This window comes from Parasteatoda tepidariorum, chromosome 11 (genome assembly GCF_982258835.1).
Source record: "Parasteatoda tepidariorum strain Cologne lab strain chromosome 11, Ptep-v5.0, whole genome shotgun sequence".
Classification (NCBI taxonomy): Eukaryota; Metazoa; Arthropoda; class Arachnida; order Araneae; family Theridiidae; genus Parasteatoda; species Parasteatoda tepidariorum.
The window spans coordinates 16928989-16948707 of record NC_141765.1 but is presented as its reverse complement, the minus strand read 5'-3'; the positions used below and the strand labels follow the sequence as shown (position 1 = coordinate 16948707).

General features: G+C 28.4%; 1 protein-coding gene and 1 long non-coding RNA gene across 15 annotated transcripts in view; one reads left to right on the top strand and one right to left on the bottom strand.

Moving 5' to 3' along the window:
• Positions 1-6124: 6124 nt before the first annotated feature.
• LOC147801255 (uncharacterized) lies at positions 6125-9246 on the bottom strand. The gene is made up of 3 exons (XR_015430343.1): positions 9058-9246; positions 8257-8398; positions 6125-6236 (listed from the first exon to the last, which is right to left on the bottom strand). It is a non-coding gene; the product is annotated as an uncharacterized LOC147801255 (long non-coding RNA).
• Positions 9247-10538: 1292 nt separating this feature from the next.
• Positions 10539-19719, top strand: part of HUWE1 (HECT, UBA and WWE domain containing E3 ubiquitin protein ligase 1) — a 294173-nt gene continuing 284992 nt past the window's right edge. For 12 of the 14 annotated variants that reach the window (XM_087154722.1, XM_087154721.1, XM_087154731.1 and 9 more), the window contains exons 1-2: positions 10539-10821; positions 17741-17832. In XM_087154722.1, coding sequence (XP_087010848.1) covers positions 17788-17832 — 45 coding nt within the window. In that variant the 5' untranslated portion in view covers positions 10539-10821; positions 17741-17787. Of the gene's footprint in view, positions 10953-17740; positions 17833-19719 lie in introns of all 14 variants that reach the window. The other 2 variants (XM_087154723.1, XM_087154718.1) reach the window with 1 other exon arrangement.

The window sequence follows — 19719 nt, the reverse complement described above, 5'->3', positions numbered from 1 at the left end:
TTTCGCTTTGTATTCCTGCTTCCTTATAATGTCAACTATGAGGAAAATACTAAAACAAGGTTTACCATTCGCTTTTTTTAAACCTGAGTGACAATATTTTTTTAAGAAAGCTTTAACAATTATTTTTTAACCTTATAAAATGAAAGGTTTGAAATTGCAATATTTTTGCTTTGTTGGCGGTGTTGTCGTGTCCACAGAAGATCAAATATATCCTTCCTAGTACAGCAAAATTTGGTTTATTTTCACTCAGCGAAAACCTTTTCATGTAAATCTGAAAATGTTTTACAAGGTTTCCTTTAAACCTTCTAACCTTAAAACGAGGTCTGCGACAACTTGCTCTATTCTACTCACATTACCCTAATCCAAAACCTTGGAAAACAATCTTCTGCGTAACAACTTTAAAGCGAGGATGTCTTAGGGTTTTCAAGAGGAAAAAAAACATCGAATAAAGCTAGTTTTATGATTGAAATCATCTTAAATTTATGCAATTATAAGGTTTCCTTTTTGCAACATTTCGTATGCGCAGCTAAAATCTACCTTGTCATGAGAATTTCATTGGAAATGCAATTTGATACAATTGCTAGCGTATGTCAGGTAAAACGTAATTCTGGACGTGACGTGGCACGCCTGTCGCGAAGTCGAGCACTTTACAGTAGAACAGTTTAACGAGGACCAATACTGAACACCCTCGGTTCCTACGCAGGCTGATCCACCCTCCCACACACTGACCGCAGCCAGTGATGCTTGACTTCGGTGATCAGCTGGGAACCGTGTCTTAACGATCAGTCCACTGCGGGACCAAAATTACTCGTCTTAAATAACTTTCAATCTAATATGTAAATGGTTTACGTCTTGAGTCTCAATTTTTTTTCTGTTCGAGGACATAATCTTGTACATGCTAATTAATTTATATAAACGATATTTCAAGTTACAAAACCAGAAAAAAAAAAGTTTTTTTTTTTCTCCGATGGATTTGAATTTTTTTATCCTCAAAATATGGAAGGTAGTCAATATTTTAAAAGTTTTCCAGCCTGAAAATATTGCCAAGGTTGTTTAGGTAGGAGAACGATTGAATGTTTGGATCTCTTAATGTTAACAAAACTTTCTGAGTATTTCGCTAGATTTGAAAAACTTTTTTAAGCGAATCATGAAGTTTTTGCACACTATTATAAGATTCGTTTATCCAAAGATAATTCTATGCAAAAAATAACCTTAAATAAATATTAGTTTCTATTTTATTTACTATTTGTCGAAAACACTTTGCATTGCAAAATATATAATTTTTTTTTCATAATTTTTAAGAAAGTAATTTTAAAGGCAAAATGAGAAATTTGAATGAAATCGGACTATTAGTTTCCAGGTAGTCCAATTCTAAAAAAAAGTTATTTAAGTAAAATTCGATTTCTGAAGAACACTTCGATTGATTTCATTCAAATTTTAAATTTGCTTTAAAAGTTATACAAGGCGAACTTTGCAAAAAGGAATTTTAGCATTAAGTTATTCAAACTTTCTACCGCTCTCCTTCATAAACTGTTGATACCATATTTTGCAGATGGCAGGTGCTTCTCCTGTTTTAAGGGTCTAGGAGCTGAATTCCTCATAAAGTTAGACATTCAAACAAATAAGATCGAGTAGTAGTATGTACATTAAAGTCCGATCAATAGATAAAATATTTTCAAGGGTTTCCCTTTTTTGCGCCCTGTTTATACATAATTGCATACCCTTATGAAAAAATAGAGGTATAAATGAGGTATAAATGAGGTATAAACGAGGTATATTTGAAAGGTATAAAGGAGGTTGTTATTTAAATACGTCGTTAAGGTTGAAAAGGGTGCAAATGAATACCTCAAAATCAACCTCAAATGTACCTTAAATATACCTCCAGAGGTATATATGTTTCAACCTGAGGTGTTTAATTTTACATCTGTGGAGAGGTAGATATTTACTACTTTAAAGTGTTTTATTTTCAACCTTAGGTTATTACTTATCAACCTGAAGTATATTTTTTTACACTTGTGGAAATATTTTTTCAACAACCTAAGGTGTGTCATTTTACACTTCAGGTTATTATAAATCAACCTCAGGTGTATTTTGTTCTACCTCAGGAAATTATTTTTCAACCTCAGGTATATAATTTTATGTTTGTAGAGGTATATATTTATCAACCTGTGGTGCGTCGTTTTACACTACTGGTTGTTATAAATCAACCTTGGGTGTATTTTGTTCTACCTCAAGTAATTATTTTTCAACCTCAGGTATGTAATTTTATGTTTGTAGAGGTATATATTTATCAACCTGTGGGGCGTCGTTTTACACTTCTGGTTGTTATAAATCAACCTGAAGTGTATTTTCAACACTTGGAAAGGTTATTTTTTTATTAACGTCATGTGTTCCATGTTCTACCTTAAGTTATTATTTCGTAACCTGAAGTATATATTTTTGTATTTTTAGAAGTATTAATTTATCAACCAAAGATGCGACATTTTACACTTCAGGCCTATGTATATAGCTCAACGTAAAGCTGTTTTTAGTACTTACTTATGTCAGGTGTTCACCTAGTTGATTAATTTTTAACCTCACTTTATAGAAAATATAATATATATATAAATATAATATAATATAATATATATATAAAGATATTATGTCATTACATTTTTTCACTAGTAGAGATCTTCATTTATCAATCTGAAGTTTTTAATATTAAAACTTCGGCAGTAATTGCTTCCTTTGTTAAGTTATAAAAGAAGGTTTTAAATGCATAATTCTTCTGTAATTTTGATAGATTGAATTAAATCATCTTAAAATAACACTTATCCAAATTCTACAATTAGTAAAAACTATTTATGGGAACTCATATTTTTAGAAAATAGTTGTCTAATGTGCTTGAATTTCTTAAGCTATAAAACTACAAATTTAAATAATTAGTCAGCTGAAATTCAAATACTTTTATTTAAAACTAAAATTTAATTTTTTTACAAATCAACAAAATTATTTTAAATACTGTTTCCGTCTACCTGTTGAAACTTGTGGAACCTAAAAGAAAAAAAAATGAATTAGTAAGTAAGTCATATTTACAATAATAGTGGCAGGTTTTAAACTATTAAAATATTAGAAATTATTTTTTTTATGATTTAAATTAACTGGATGAAGTTAATTTTCTTTTTCAGATAAATAGTAGTACTCTTCTGCCATTTCTATTCAATCCTCATAGCTAAAAAGCATGACAGGTACCACAGCCACAAAATAAAGTACACTGAAGTCAGTACTACCATTAACAACATTTACAGAAATTCAAAGATATAATTCCAATCTTAATATGCAATTTTAACACTTTGTATTTTTCTTTTCATTTGTTATCCTTATGGTACTTGTTAGTTTGATAATTATATTTTCTTTCCTTCTTTTCTTACAAATCTTTAAACTCAATAAACCTAGTCTATATATTTTTAAACTTTTTGTCAGACTTTATGAAACTAATAGCTTTTTTATAAATTTTAGACGCTGATTCTGAAAAGGACTTCCGTTATTGTCAATCACATAAGAGTTTCTTAAAAAATAGTTATTCTAATATTTTTTAATAAATGTAATCAAGAATCAACAATCGTCTAATAAAGTCATGTACCAATTTTTATTCTTTTTTTACACTCAATCGAATAGAACAAATTACAAGTTGATAAGGAGCATTTATTTTAAAGTTGTGAGTAATTTTATGTGAGGAAAATGACTAAGAGAGAATGATTTGAAATAATACTTTTAAAATAAGTTTAGTACAATATCTCCTATATAATTTATAATACCAAGCAGAATAAAACTAATAGCTAGTTGTTACAAACATTTGTTTAAATATAAAAACACATCCCATAAGATGAAATTCAAAAAATTGCATATTACTTTTAACAATAAATGTCTTTATTTGCAATTGATTTTAGTCAATTCAGCACTAAAATTGCATAAGAAACTATACTGGATTATTTCTAAAACATTTAAGATTTCCGAAAGTCGCTAATTTTTGAACTAGTGAACTATAAACAGCTGCATAAAAATGCTCATAACCTTGAAACAAATTGTCATATAAACTTGAAATCGGGTTAAATTTAATTCTATTCAATATTTTAATAAGTAATAACAATCTGCTTAGTAAATAATTAACGTTGGTAAATTGAGAAAAAATAACACGTAGTGAAAATAGCAGTGTGATCAAACATAAAAAAGTGAGCTAGTACAGTTACTAGTTTTCAATTATCAAATATCTAACAAACTATTGTTAACAACAATTGAATAAATGCTGCAGTTTATTAGGAGAGATTACTTTTTCTTTATGGTATGAATTCAGAATTATTTCCTAGGGGAAAGCCAAGCAGTAACCTGCTAGTCACTTCTTCATCGCTGCTGCACATGTGCTATTTACAGCCTAGGTCATATCAGCAATATCAGGGAACAGTGGATAAGCTCTGTAAATATATATATATATATATATATATATATATATATATATATATATATATATATATATATATATATATATATATATATATATATATATATATATATATATATATATATATATATATATATATATATATATACAGTAGAGAACCGATTATCCGGAACGATCGGGACTATCGCTATTCCGGATAACTGATTTTTCCGGTTTTCTGAATCGCTACAAAAAGCCGTTTTTTCAGTGTTAAACCTAACTAAAAAAAAAATATTTGGAAATAATCTTTAAAATAAGAAAAAACGATGAGGTAATACACTAATGATTATTTCTGAAATGATGGTAAGGTACATCTTTCAAAAAGGAAAGAAAAATCGTAAAATCTTATGAGGAAAAAAAAAATTTTTTTTTAAAAATTGCGGAAAAATTTATCGAATTTCGTTCCGGTTTTTTGGTTTTCCGGTTTTCTGATTTCCGGATAACGGGTTCTGTACTGTATATATATATATATATATATATATATATATATATATATATATATATATATATATGTGTGTGTGTGTGTGTGTAAGAAAAAGAAATTGCACGCTTATCAGTTTTAAAAAAAAAATCAGATTTAAAATGCAGTGTTATTATACATATTTTGACTCATAAACAACCCTTATGAAAAAAATCGAGGTATAAATGAGGTATAAACGAGGTATATTTTAAAGGTATAAAGGAGGTTGTTGTTTAAATACGTCGTAAAGGTTGAAAAGGGTGCAAATGAATACCTCAAAATCAACCTCAAATATACCTTAAATATACCTCCAGAGGTATATATGTTTCAGCCTGAAGTATATTTTTTTACACTTGTGGAAGTATTTATTCAACAACCTAAGGTGTGTCATTTTACACTTCAGGTTATTATAAATCTACCTCAGGTGTATTTTGTTCGACTTCAGGTAATTATTTTTCAACCGCAGGTATCTAATTTTATGCTTGTGGAGGTAGATATTTTTCAACCTGTGGAGTGTCGTTTTACACTTCTGGCTGTTATAAATCAACCTCAAATGTATTTTGTTCTACCTTAGGTAATTATTCTTCAACCTCAGGTATATAATTTTATGCTTGTAGAGGTATATATTTTTCAACCTAAGGTGGGCCATTTTACACTTCTGGTTGTTATAAATCAACCTGAAGTGTATTTTCAACAATTGGAAAGGTTATTTTTAATTAGCGCCATGTGTTCCATGTTCTACCTTAAGTTATTATTTCGTAACCTCAAGTATATATTTTTGTATTTTTAGAAGTATTAATTTATCAACCAAAGATGTTTTTTTTTAGCATTTACGAAGGTGAGGTGTTATACGGACCACCTAGTTTATTAATTTTTAGACTCACTATATAAAAAATATAATATATATATAAAGATATTATATATATTATATGAAGAATAATGTACATTACATTTTTTTCACTAGTAGAGATCATTCTTTTATCGTTCTCCTCGGAAGAAAGTATCGGAGAAAGTTCTTCTATAATTTTAATAGATTGATTTAAATCATCTTAAAATAACACTTATCCAAATTCTACAGTTAGTAAAAATTATTTATGGGAACTCATACTCGTATTTTTAGAAGATAGTTGTCTAAGGTGCTTGAATTTTTAAAGCTATAAAACTACAAATTTAAATAATTAGTCAGCTGAAATTCAAAGTACTTTTATTTAAAACTAAAATTTCACTTTTTTTACAAACCAACAAAATTATTTTAAATACTGTTTCCGTCTACATGTTGAAACTTGTAATTATTGGAACCTAAAAGGAAAAAAAAAAATATAAATTAGTAAAAAAGTCATATTTACAATAATAGTGGCAGGTATTAAAATATTAGAAAGTATTTTTTTTATCATTTAAATTAACTGAATGAAATTAATTTTCCTTTTCAGATAAATATCTTCTGCCATTTCTATTCAATCCTCGTAGCTAAAAAGCATTACATGTATCACAGCCACAAAATAAAATACACTGAAGACAGTATTACCATTAACAACATTTACAAAAATTCAAATATACAGGGTGTTTATAAAGTCTCGGACCCATTTTGATGTTTAATAACTCATAAAATAATAAAGATAGATTAAAATTAATAACATAAATGGTTAGATCGACTCAAAAACTTTCCTGAACCTTGTCAATGAACTTCCACGTGTGACCCCTTCGTCGCACGGAGAATATCAAGTCAATAGTCAATTTCACGCCAGGTAGCGGCAAGCATGTCGGCATCCACAGAGGCTATTGCGGTTGTAATTCTGGCTTTTAGGCCATCAATGTTCGACACGATCCTCCTGTAAACATTGTCCTTTATAAATCCCCAAAGAAAAAAGTCCAGCGGCGTTATATCAGGTGATCTGGGTGGCCAAGGAATTGGACCTCCTCGCCCAATCCATCTTCCTGTAAAATGGTCATTCAAAGAACTACGAACGATGATACCCCAATGAGGTGGTGCACCATCTTGTTACAAAAAGACATGTGGCTGAAGCTCTTCTAGTTGTGGAAATACGAAGTTTTCCAACATGTCTAAGTATACGACTGATGAGATTGTCTTTTCTGTAAAAAAAAAAGCTACCTCTCGTGAAATTGACTATCGACTTGATATTCTCCGTGCGACGAAGGGGGCACACGTGGAAGATCATTGACAAGGGTCATGAAACTTTTTGAGTCTATCTAACCATTAATGTTATTAATTTTAATCTATCTTTATTATTTTATGAGTTATTAAACATCAAAATGGGTCCGGGACTTTATAAACACCCTGTATAATTCCAATCTTATTATGCAATTTTAACACTTTTTATTTTTCTATACATCTGTAACATTATGGTACTTGTAAGTTTAATAATTAGATTTCCTTCCCTTTCTTTTTTTAAAAATCTTTAAACTCAATAAACCTAGTTTATATTTTTCAACTTTTTGTCAGACTTCATGAAACTAGCAGCTTTTTTTTAAATTTTTGACACTGGTTCTGAAAAGGACTTATATTATTGTCAATCACATCAGAGTTTCTTAAAAAATTGTTATTTTAATAATTTTTAATCAATGTAATCAAGAATCTACAATCGTTTAATAAATTAAAATTTTAAAGTTATGTACCAATTTTTATTCTTTTTTTACACTCAATCGAATAGAACAAATTACAAGCTGATAAGGAGCATTTATTTTAAAGTTGTGAGTAATTTTATGTGAGGAAAATGTCTAAGAGAGAATGATTTGAAATAATACTTTTAAAATAAGTTGAGTATAATATCTCCTATATAACTTATAATACCGAGCAGAATAAAACTAATAGTTAGTTGTTACAAACACTTGTTTAAATATAAATACACATCCCATAGGATGAAACTCAAAATAATGCATATTACTTTCAACAATAAATGTTTTCATTTGCAATTGATTTTATTCAATTCAGGATTAAAATTGCATACTATACTGACTTATTTCTAAAAAATTTAAGATTTCCGAAATTCGTAAATTTTTGAAGTAGTGAAACATAATCAGCTGCATAAAAATGCTCGTAACCTTGAAACAAATTGTCATATAAACTTGAAATCGGATTTAATTTAATTTTGCTTAATATTCTAATAAGTAATAACAATCTACTTAGTAAATAATTAACGAGGGTAAATTGCGAAAAAATAACATGAAGTGAAAATAGCAGTTTTGTGATCGAACATGAAGAAGTGAGCTAGTACAGTTACTAGTTTTCTATTATCAAATATCTAGCAAACTATTGTTATCAACAATTACATAAATTCTGTAGTTAATTAGGAGAGGTTACTTTTTCTTTTAGGTATAAATTCAGATCTATTTCCTAGGGGAAGGCTGAGCATTAGCTTGCTAGTCTCTTCTTCTGCGCCGCTGCGCATTTGCAATTTACAGCCTAGGTCATCTCAGCAATATCAGGGAACTGTGGATAAGCCCTGTAAATATATATATATATATATATATATATATATAATAATAATAATAATAATATATATAATTTTTATATATATATATATATATATAAATTATTCTCCATATGTGTCGATATCGCAAAAAACCTTATGTTGTAAAAGAAATCATGAAATCATAAATATATATATATATATATATATATATATATATATATATAAACAATATAAACTTTGCAACAGATATCCAAGCGATAATCATACAGCTATAGAAGAATTTCAAAGCAAAATTGCTCTTTAAAAAATCTTTCAATTTTCAATGATTTATTTATAAAAGAAATTATGAACATTTTACTCAATTAATCAGCTTGCATACTGCTAAGTAAAAACATATACATTTGAGCAAAATAAAAAGAATAGTTCTATTTCAATAAATTACAAACAATAAAATATACTGTGCATAACTTGCTGTAACGATTCACCAGTAACGTTACCCTAAACAGCGACGAGAAATATTTCGATTGTTCTCTCTTATTGCTAAGCCTACAACAATAGCCTCTAAGAATATCCTCCAACTTAAATTACGTGCCTTTAAAACAAAAATAATAAAATTTAAGCTTGAAAATTGAAGCATATTTGATTAAAAGGGATAAAACTAAATTAATAAATGTCAAGCACACACTTACCGAATTTCGAATAGACTTTCGATTGTCAACTGACACGCAATTTGCCGGCTCGCATGGAACTCTGGGAAGTGAGCTAGTTAATATGAAGTGTACTTTAAACAACCTTAAAACAAGCTTAGCTATAAATAAAATTACTTCATACACCTCAATAAATACCTCACTCTCTGCAGTTGAAATAAGGTATATTTTTTTATACCTCGTAAATACCTCACCATCGTTAGTAGAAAAAAGGTATATACTTTTATACCTCGTTAATACCGCATCACTGGCTGCGGTCAGTGTGCGGGTGGGTGACCCACTTGGATCAGTCTGCGTAGGGACCAAGGGTGTGCGGTATTGGTCCTCGTTAAACTGTGCTACCGTAAAGTGCTCGACTTCGCGTGCAGGTCGTCGGGCTACCGAAGCGGGGGTGCCACCCCCTCCGCAGAGGATCAAAATTGTGATGGCATGTCTTCGGATCATCCTCAGGGATGTTTCCCAGACCGTCGCCAATAGCCCATTGTGCAGCTCTAGTGCGACGTAAATGAACTACTGCTACTCGTTAATACCTCACTCTCGTTGGTTGAAATAAGGTAAATTTTTTTATACCTTATAAATACCTCTTTTTCTACAAGTGTAAAAAAAACAACCTGGTATACCTTAAAAACTACCTCATCAGTCTGGTTGATATGAAGTGAATTTAAAACAACCTCAAAATAAGCTTAGGTATAAATAAAATGACTTCATATACCTCAATAAATACCTCACTCTCTTTAGTTGAAATAAGGTAAATTTTTTTATACCTCAAAAATACCTCTTTTGTTACAAATGTCAGAAAATCAACCTGGTATACCTTGAAAACCACCTCATCGGCCTGGTTGATTTGAAATTGATTTTAAACAACCTCAAAATAAGCTGAAGTATACATAAAACAGCCTCGTACACCTTAATTACAACCTTTACGAGGTATAATTTTTATTGCTGTTTTCTGTGCAACCTTAAATATACCTCAAATCAACCTTAATACCTCAAAAATACCTCAAATCAACCTTAAATATACCTTAAATTTTCGTAAGGGCATCCTCAGTACAGTTTCCCAGACAGTCGTAAATAGCCCATTGTGCAGCTCGTGTGACGTAAATGAACTACAACTACAACAACTCGAAAGTAATATTACAAAAAGTAATAAGGATACAAAAAAAATTGACCCACAGTTTCATGGACTGAAATGATAGAAAAATTAATAGTAATTTTTCTCTGATTGATCACTCCTATTCTTAAATAAGAAAACCCGATTCAAAGTATGACAAGTTAAAAAATCATATTTCTACTCCGCCGTAGACTTTATATGTTAAAAACAGAATTAAGTCTGCTTGGTGCAGCAATTTTCTCTCGGCAACCAAGGCTTAGGCACCTATTTTTCTTAAAAGATCTTGCCTTGTTCGTCATCTTTGTATGCTAAGATTTTCACTATTTATCATATGGTTATTGTATAAGTTTTTATAACACGAAGTGAAGTGAAGGAATGACTCAATAGATTTAAGAAATGAATTAAATGGAATTTTTAAGAGTTCAGTTTTTTTTATTTATTAAAGATATCGATGAATTAATATAATCTATAATAAAGTTAAAAAAGTGAAACAGTTTAGAGTCAAAAGGTTTAAACAGATCGCTGTCAAGTACAGTCGCCTTAGAAGTTACCACAGATTGTTGGCAACTTGTATCGTCTCGTTTGTGGCCATCCGTTGGTGTAGTACGTAGATGTGTATTAGAAATGAAATTTTGGTAAGTTGTTGTCATTGCTCTGTGACAAAGCTTGTTTATATCTTTTTGTCTTGGTGAAATACAAATGTATGAAAAAGGAACTGTCCTACAAGAATGAAAATTATAATATTAAAATATTTATGCTAAAAAATGTATGTGCGCAGTGTTAAACTTTTTAATTCTAATCTTTCTAAATAGTGTATTTTTGCGACTCATTTATTTTGCAAATATTTGTGAAAATGAGATTTTGTCATAACCCAAAATGAAACTCATTTCCAGTAACTCTATAGTAAAACTTACCTATTCAGTTAGTGCTGGTTTTGTTTTGAACTTAAGAATCGCGAAATTGTTGCAACGGCTTATTGAACAACAATAGTAAAACTGGAGTACATTGAAATTTGTGATAGTTTGATGCTCGAAATTTTATTTGTTGAAGCAGTTTTGATTGTTATGTTGCTTTTAAAATAGTACTCTTTGTTTGTGAGTTATGGTTTGCTTGTTGTTTTACTTAGGTTATTTATGTATGTAAACTTTTTACACAGTTTTATTTGAGATTATTTATTTCTTATTAAGTAGCTCAACTTAATATTTACTATTAAGGATGAAATTATACTTTCAAAACTATCGAATTTCGGTTGAAAATATAAAGTTTTATGCATTTTGTAATATTTAACTGGTAATCATAAAATAATATTTATTCCAATTTTCTTATATAAGATATAAAAAACTGAGCATTTTGATTATTCATGTTACACACTGATTCATTAATCAAAAATTAAGACTGTTAAACTCACAATTGCTGCAACACCTGTTTTGGCAGCTTATTGTCTAGTGTGTGTGCGCTCCAATGGTGACTATTAGTTAGGAAAATTGAGGCTACCCTTTTTTTTAAAATTAAAAGCAGCTAGAAAGTAACTTAAGAGAAACTCATGACTTATATTATTTAAAGAGAATTACTCAAAATAAATATTAATGCTAAGGCAAGAAAAATTTTATGGAAATGAAGTTAGAAAAATCATGTAGCAGGGGCTAAAAAAACTAACAAAACAATGTAAGTTTAGGTTAGTATAAGCACAAATCAAGTGTGTCGAAAAGTAAGATTTTGATATTTGCCATAATATTTTTAAATATTTGAGATAAAAAAAACCAAATTTGTAAAATCTTATTAAAAATAGTTATGTGGTAATTGATAAAATTAGATTTAAAAATGAATCAGTGTTATAATGGAATTGGCGATCATGCTGCTTGCTCTGCAAAAAAATGAACTGAAATTCAAAAATCGCAAATCGTTGAAATTAACAGTGGTCCACTGTTTTGATGCCACTAAAATTTGATTCGAACCACAGTAAAACATTGATTTCCCACAGCAGAAAGTAATGTAGATAGATAATATGGTGTTTTTTTTTTTTTTAAAAATTCATGCTTTTTTTCAAACTGACATATTTCATCATAATTGTGGAAATTACACATTTTCTGTGGTATAATTTTGTATTTAATTAACCTATTTTAATGTAGACTAGTAAAATCTTTTGGCTATTGGTCATTTGGACCAGTTATTAAATTTTCTTAATTTACATCCCTAGTTATAACATTAAAAATATCTGAATGTTCAAAATTGTGTTTTTTTAACTATAAAAAACTATTTGAATTTAATTTGAAATAAGTGCAAATTTAGCACACTAGTAAGTGATTACTCAAATATAAAATTTCAACTTTTAAAAAAAAACTTGAATAAACGATATGAAAAAGATGCATCTGAGATTAATCATATACTAATTTCAAATTTGTGTTGTATTAACTTCTTATTATAAATCTTAGAATTTGAAAAATCTTGTATAAATGGCCCAAAAACAATAATAAAATAACATTTATATTTATGATGGGGAATTTAGCACATCAAAAAATAATTGCATTGTTATTTCGTAAAATCTCATCAAATTATAGTAAATACTTACTCAGCACAAGTAAGCATGTTTTTTTTTTTTTTTAAATATAATTATGGTACTTGACGGACAACAGAACAGTTATTGCTTAGTTTTCATTTTGAATGTTTTTAAGTTCTTCTTTACTTATATTTTTATTTAAAAAACATGTCAAGACTCAAAACTAACAGCGGTGAATTGGCCCATGGCAGGTTTTGATTTTGTATGCTAGTAATTGGCAAATTGCTACTTTAAAAGATCAAATGGTAGTTACAGAAAAATGCAGTATCAAACATTGCTAGTAAGCTCTTACAGTCTGGTTTTTCCATTTCTCCTGGCATTTTCTGATTGTCTTTACGTTTGTTATTTATAATTTTTCCAACCTTCTCTACGTAGTTTTTAAAACTTCTGGTTTTTAATTATGATTTTATTAAGAATTGTGAATTTTGAGTTCGAGTATTAATCACCTTTTGACTAACATTTTGCTACAATTCCTTTGTAAATCCGTGCTGTTTGCTGATCATTCTCTTGAAAATTATTTATAATTTCTGTCCCATCTCTGCTTTTTCAAACGATACTTTTTATTGAAGTTATTACGCATCTTGGAAATTGAATTTGAGTAATCACTTTTTAACATGCTCAATTCGTAACGATTCAGTCATAAATCCACATATATATTTTTTTTAGACAAATACTCGTACCTAGCACTTTTTTAATAATTTCGACAAAGTTTTTAAAGTTCCTATTTTTTAGTAAGATGTCATTGCAATATCAGAATTTCAAATTTGGTAATCGCTTTTGATGGGCTATATTCGGCACTATGCCATTTTAAATCAACGTAATTTTCCGATAGTTTCTTTTTGCTGTAATAACAGTAACAGTTGCAGCTATTTCCACATCATTTATAAAATTTTGATGTTTCAAATATATTTTTACTACTGCAATACATAAAACAACATATTTAAATATATTACTATTTTATATTTAAATATATCTTACAATAATTTGGAATCCTCAGTTGAGTAATGAATTTTGAATCGCTTAGTTTCCAAGTTTCCACCAATTTAAATTTGCTTGGACTGAACTATGTGGTTGCAGGAAAAACAAAAAGTTTTAAAGCCCTCTGTACTCAGAGTTCATTTTTTCAGTTTTCTATGAATAACACTGAAACTTGAAACCATTCTTTTGATTGATGTTAAGCTGCGTATTTAAGACACGAAAAATTTTGATTTACTTTTCATCCCAAGTTTTACTGTAGCAAATGTTTTGCAAAAATTTTTCTTGCAGAATTTTTTTTAAGGAGATTGCTTCTCTCATGTAGCTGAGAGAAAGAAACGTTCCTGATATCAATAATGTTCATGGACTTAGAAATATCCCTACAAGATTTATAGCTGCTCCTAATTTTACACTTAGGGTGACCCGGGGTAATTCACGATCACTCTGTTTCTGGGGTAAATAATGATCACCTAAGTTTTATTTAAAAAAAATTATTTTTCTTAAAATTTGAGACATGGACAAGAAAGTTTGTACACTTTACTAAAGTATAAGTACATTTACTTAATAATAGTTTTTTGTTTAATTTAACAAAATAAGTATCTTTTAAAATGCTTTCTGCATTTTCCATTTCAAAGATGGATTTCAAATTGTGCACATTTCTGCAAAGATCCCCCTCCTTCTCTTAATAATAAATATTTTGAGTTACTTTCCTTTTCTTTGATATGAAAATAGTGTAAGCTTTTGTTTAATTGTTTCACATCTATTGTAAACATTATAATTGATTACAGGAAACTATATCAAATGTTGCCCCCTACAGATGGGGTAATTATTGATCACTGGGGTAATTCCTGATCATTGTCATTTCTTTTTATAAATAGTATTAAAAATAGCTAATTGTCTTTTCTTAAATGACAGTTCAAATTTAATAAGTAGAACAAATATAAAATATATTTTAGCTGCAATCACAAAATTTGTTTTCAACTGTAAGCAAGACAAATGTGTTCTGATTTGCACCATTTCTGGTTTGTCTTACCTTTCTTCCATCTTAATTCTATGTGTGTACATTGTTAGAATAATTTTTAAGTTTATAAATTAGCCTAATATAAGTATGGTGAGAAATTATAAATCTGAAAATAATACTAAGCTTCTAGAAAGCAAAATTGGTGAATTTCTTTTAATGATTGAAAATGAAAATTTCAGTGTGAGGGCTGATGCCCGAACTGTTGACATACCAGTGTTTTCATCATAGAAAAAAAATGGGTGAGAATTTCTCACCCTTTCTCAAAAACAGGGTGAGATTTCAGAAAGTTAAGTGAGATTTCCAAAAACTTAAAAAACACAAATAGACTTGGAAAAAAAAATCATTTCTTTTATTATAATACATTTTTAACGTCTTCTTTTTTTTAAAGCATTGAATATTCTTGCCGCATCATCATAGAAGATTTTGCCTTTACTAGGTATTTGTCCATCTTACATTAGTGCATAAAAAATTTGAACGTCTTACATGAAAAAACCTTACCTACGGTAAACACGTGGTTGCAGAGAAATGTGTTCTGAAAGGGGTTCGGTTGTGTTCTGTTGTTCGAAAAGGTTCTGAACAATACTGGTAAATAGGGAAGCTAGATAACGGAGCAAATGTTGAAAATAATGAGAGATCCAGGAAGAAAAGTGAAACGGATTTTATTCTAAATAGCGTAATTCGAAGCTTCTTCCAAAATGCGAGAAATTCGCAAATTTTGAAATTGATTTATAGAATGCGCGAATTTCTCGCAGTAATAATTTTTTAATGCGAAAAAAGAAAAAAATATGCGAGATTCTCGCGCTGTAGTGAAAACACTGCATACCTTACTAAACTACACTCTCATTTAATGGAGATAAAAAATCCAGCAAAAGAAACCCATGTGGAAACTCTTTCTTATATTCCAGCAGAACATGAGAATGAGTTCACTGCTTGCCCAAAATGTATGGCACGTTGCAAAGATTTTTGGAAAATTTAAAGCGTTAATCTTTATTCTTGCTCTTAAATAAATCGTTTTATTGGCTGCTTAAACATATCTTTTTGGTTTATTTGTTTGATCTTGATGTCTTATTTATTAATTACCATTGTTTAATTATTTTTAAACAGTCCCTTTACTATAAAAATTGGTGATCAGTAATTACCCCAGAAGTGATCAGGAATTACCCCAGAAATGATCAAGAGAAGGGATAATTCCTGATCACTAAAAATTTAAAATCTTTTAAATTGTAATTAGATTTCCAAACAAAAGAAGGTAGCATAGGACTCATCTCATATAGCCTCAAACTACCAGTAAATATTAAAATTCTATCTTGAATAGTTTTTTCACAAAATAGATGTTTGCATTTTTTGATCAGGAATTACCCCAGGTCACCCTACCATAAAGAATTTTAAATTATATTATAAAACAAAAATACTGTGGTGAAGAGATATTAGGATATTTATAATCATTAAATTTATTTTAATTTAAGAAAGGGAAATTGTATATGCAATGAAAAGGCAGAAATTGAAGCACTTACCATACAGAAATTAATTTTCTTATTAGTAAGCAAAAATAACTCAGTATTATTAATGATTATTTATTATAATAGTAATTATATTCAAAGTTTAGTTGGGATATTATTAAAGTGGACTAAAAACTATTTTATAAATAAATACTTTTTATTTAACTTATAGTGTTATTTTTTCTGATAAGTGCATCCTCAAACCTCCTGTGCTTCTCTGCACTGCAGGAATGTAATTTACGTCACTGCAGGATACTATGTAACCTTTGAAGTGGAGCCTTAATATGGAAGTCAGCAATTTCTAGAAATGTTTGATTACAGGCATGTAATTATTTCGCTACTTCGTGGAAATCTCCGAATCTAAAAACTGTTAATTCGTGGTCTTCCACTAATCAAATATTTATATTTCAATTTTTACGCTGATGTGTAAGAGCTAGAAGCAACTTTGGTTTAATATCAAGAACATGAGACTGAGTGACTGGCTTGGAATTACTCAAATGTCATGGGGAAACAAATTTGTAATATTGACGATATTAAAAGTAATTCCGAAATTGCGGATGTATGAAAGAGCATTCGCTCTGAAAGTGTTCTTTTTATTCTATTTTAAACTTACATTTTAATTTAATACGATTAGATAAGACAAATATATATTTTTATCGTTTTCTGACAGTATGACACATTCTACCAAGGAAGATTTTGTTACTTAATAAAGTTTATTACGAAAATTTTATAAAATCAATGTGGTATAATTCCCTTCCTTTTTTTATTTGCCTAAAATAAAATCAAATCAAGTTAATAAAATCAGGATTTTTTTTATCTGATACTAAGACACATGAAATTTAAATTGAGTAATCACTTAATAATGCATTTGATGGAGCCCTAATTGTTGTTGATTTTTGTGTAGTTTTTAATATTCTGATGAATATAATAATAATGAATATAATATAATATTCTTCTATTAGAACACACAAAACTTGAATTATGCATTTGGATAATCTTCTTTTGGTGCAATCGATTTTTGCTGTTTCTATAGTCTATCCATGCAGAATTTTGATTATTTTTATAGTTAACACTAGGAATTTACACAATTCTTATTTATTTTGTGTTTTAAATGCAGATATTTTTCATGCAATATTATTGTGACACACATGAAATTTGTTTTGAGTGAATTGAATGAAAATTCAGAAATTTTTGAATTTCAGAAATTTCTCTAAAAATAGCATCTTTAAATTTGGCATTGCCATAGCTAAAATAAAGTCAAAGTCAAATACAATCTTTTAATTCTTTTAAAAAAATTACTGAACTGAATTAACTGAGCTTAAACTTGATATTTTTCATATTAAAACCATATTCATATCAGAAACATGCTCAAAAATAAATGAGAGATCTGAGTTGTTGATTAAAATTTGCTTTTTTATTGGTAGATGTAATGTGGAAATTACCCATTATCAGGATTGTTTCACTTAAGTTATTATATTTCATGGTATGTCTTCTGTTTACAGAAAATGAATGTTTCTTGATTTGTGGAAGCCCTATTTAACTGTAAAGAATGAAAATCGATAGGACTAAGTTAAAGAAGAGTTCATCTGAAGTGGTGAGTAAATTAAGCTTCCAGTTTTTCTCCTTTTCATTCAACTTCTCTTTGTAAATAATATTTTATTCAGTTTTGAAACCCATATTTTGATACAAATTTTAAGCTCATATAAGTGAATAGCAGGAATGGTAAATTTCTTCAACTGTGAAATAAAGATAAAAAAACGTCCTGGAAGAACTGGGTTTCTTTCCACCAAAATGAAAGCAATTTTCTTTTAAACAGTTTATTGTTCAGTTAAATAATTCTGACCATTAAATTACATTTCTTGATGTAACTTTTCTATCGGTTCTAATTATAAACTTGTTTTCAGATCTAACTTTTTCATATTTGGAAATTCTTTGTTTTGTCTATTAATAGGTGAAACCTTATGAATCTCCTTATTTAATAGATGGATAAAAAAAGAGAATCATCTCAGATCATTTCTTCTTCTTATTATTATTTTTCTATCTGGAACACATGTGTTCCCCTTTCTTTCTCTCATTTTATATTAATTTTTAAAGCAACATTTGAAGCACAACTTTACTTTATTTAAAATAGAATTTTGTAATTTTTGAAGATTACAGCTCATTTTAAAATTCTTTTACTTTCAAGTAACATGCATATTTCGGTGATGATTGCTTTATCCTACCACATTTAATGAATAATATATTGAATCAGCATTATAAATTAGTATGTATCAAGAAGAATACAGGTCTTATTATTAGAAAAGATCACTTGATTTTAATCTCTTAACAAAAAGCACTTGATATAGAAATTTTGGTTTTAATTAGAGTTGGCTGGTTTAAACCATAGTTAAAATTAGCAGTAAAGTTGGTAACAATGACTTCTTTAATTAAATATTTTAAAGTTGGGTTTCAATAATTTTAAAATGAAAACACATTGATTATTCTTCTTAGTATTTCTATTCAAAAGTAATTTTCTGATTTAACTATTAATTAAAACAAAACAATATTAGATCAAAAATCCAAATCTTTTTGTTAGTCAAACCAATTATTTTAAAAACTGCATTAGTTTTGGTAGAAAATGGAATGTTTTGAACGCGCACAAATCAGAAATGTCGGGACAAAAAGGAAAAATTATTATTATTATTTTTTTTTAAAGAAGAAATTTTAGAAATTTGTCGTTTCTAAATTCAGAAATTTTAGGACATTTACAACTCTGATATTATTAAACTTAAAGCTCTTTTATGTTAAAACAAATGAAAAAAAAAGTTTACAATACACTTTATTTATTATGCACATATTTTATATGCAACCCATGTTTTTGTACCTTTTCATCATTCCATTATTTTCAAGTATTTAAATAAGTATTTCATTTCTATATTACAGACAAGAAAAGGGAGGACTCACTCTCTATACTAAAATAAAATTTGAATGTTAAGTGCTTAACATCTGAAATATTTTGGTATGCCTTAATTAAAATTAAAGGCGTAAAATATTAGATATACTTAAAAAAACAAACTGTTTAAACCTAAAACCTAGTTTAAACCCCCCTCCCCCCAAAAAAGTTTTTTTCTTTTTTGGTTTTTTATTAACCAACCCTTTGATTTGATTCTGTGTTATACTGTTATTGAATAAATTCTTAGCCACATTTCTTTTTCTTAATCATAAAACATTAACTTATTATGTACTATATCCTGAAACTGAAAATTTTTATGAAAATCCTGTGCCCTAAGGACCTGTAGTTTACAAAGTCTAGTAGAATAACTGATAATTGCAATCTAGTTTAATTAATGCCCAATTTAGTATAATTATTCTTTTTCTCAAAATATTTTCTATTTATGTGTTTAACTCTTAACTTTCAACAATGATTTTTTTTGTAGTCTTCTGACTGGATTGCCAAGCAGATTTTAATTGTAAAATTTAAAAAACAAATAGTTATAATTAA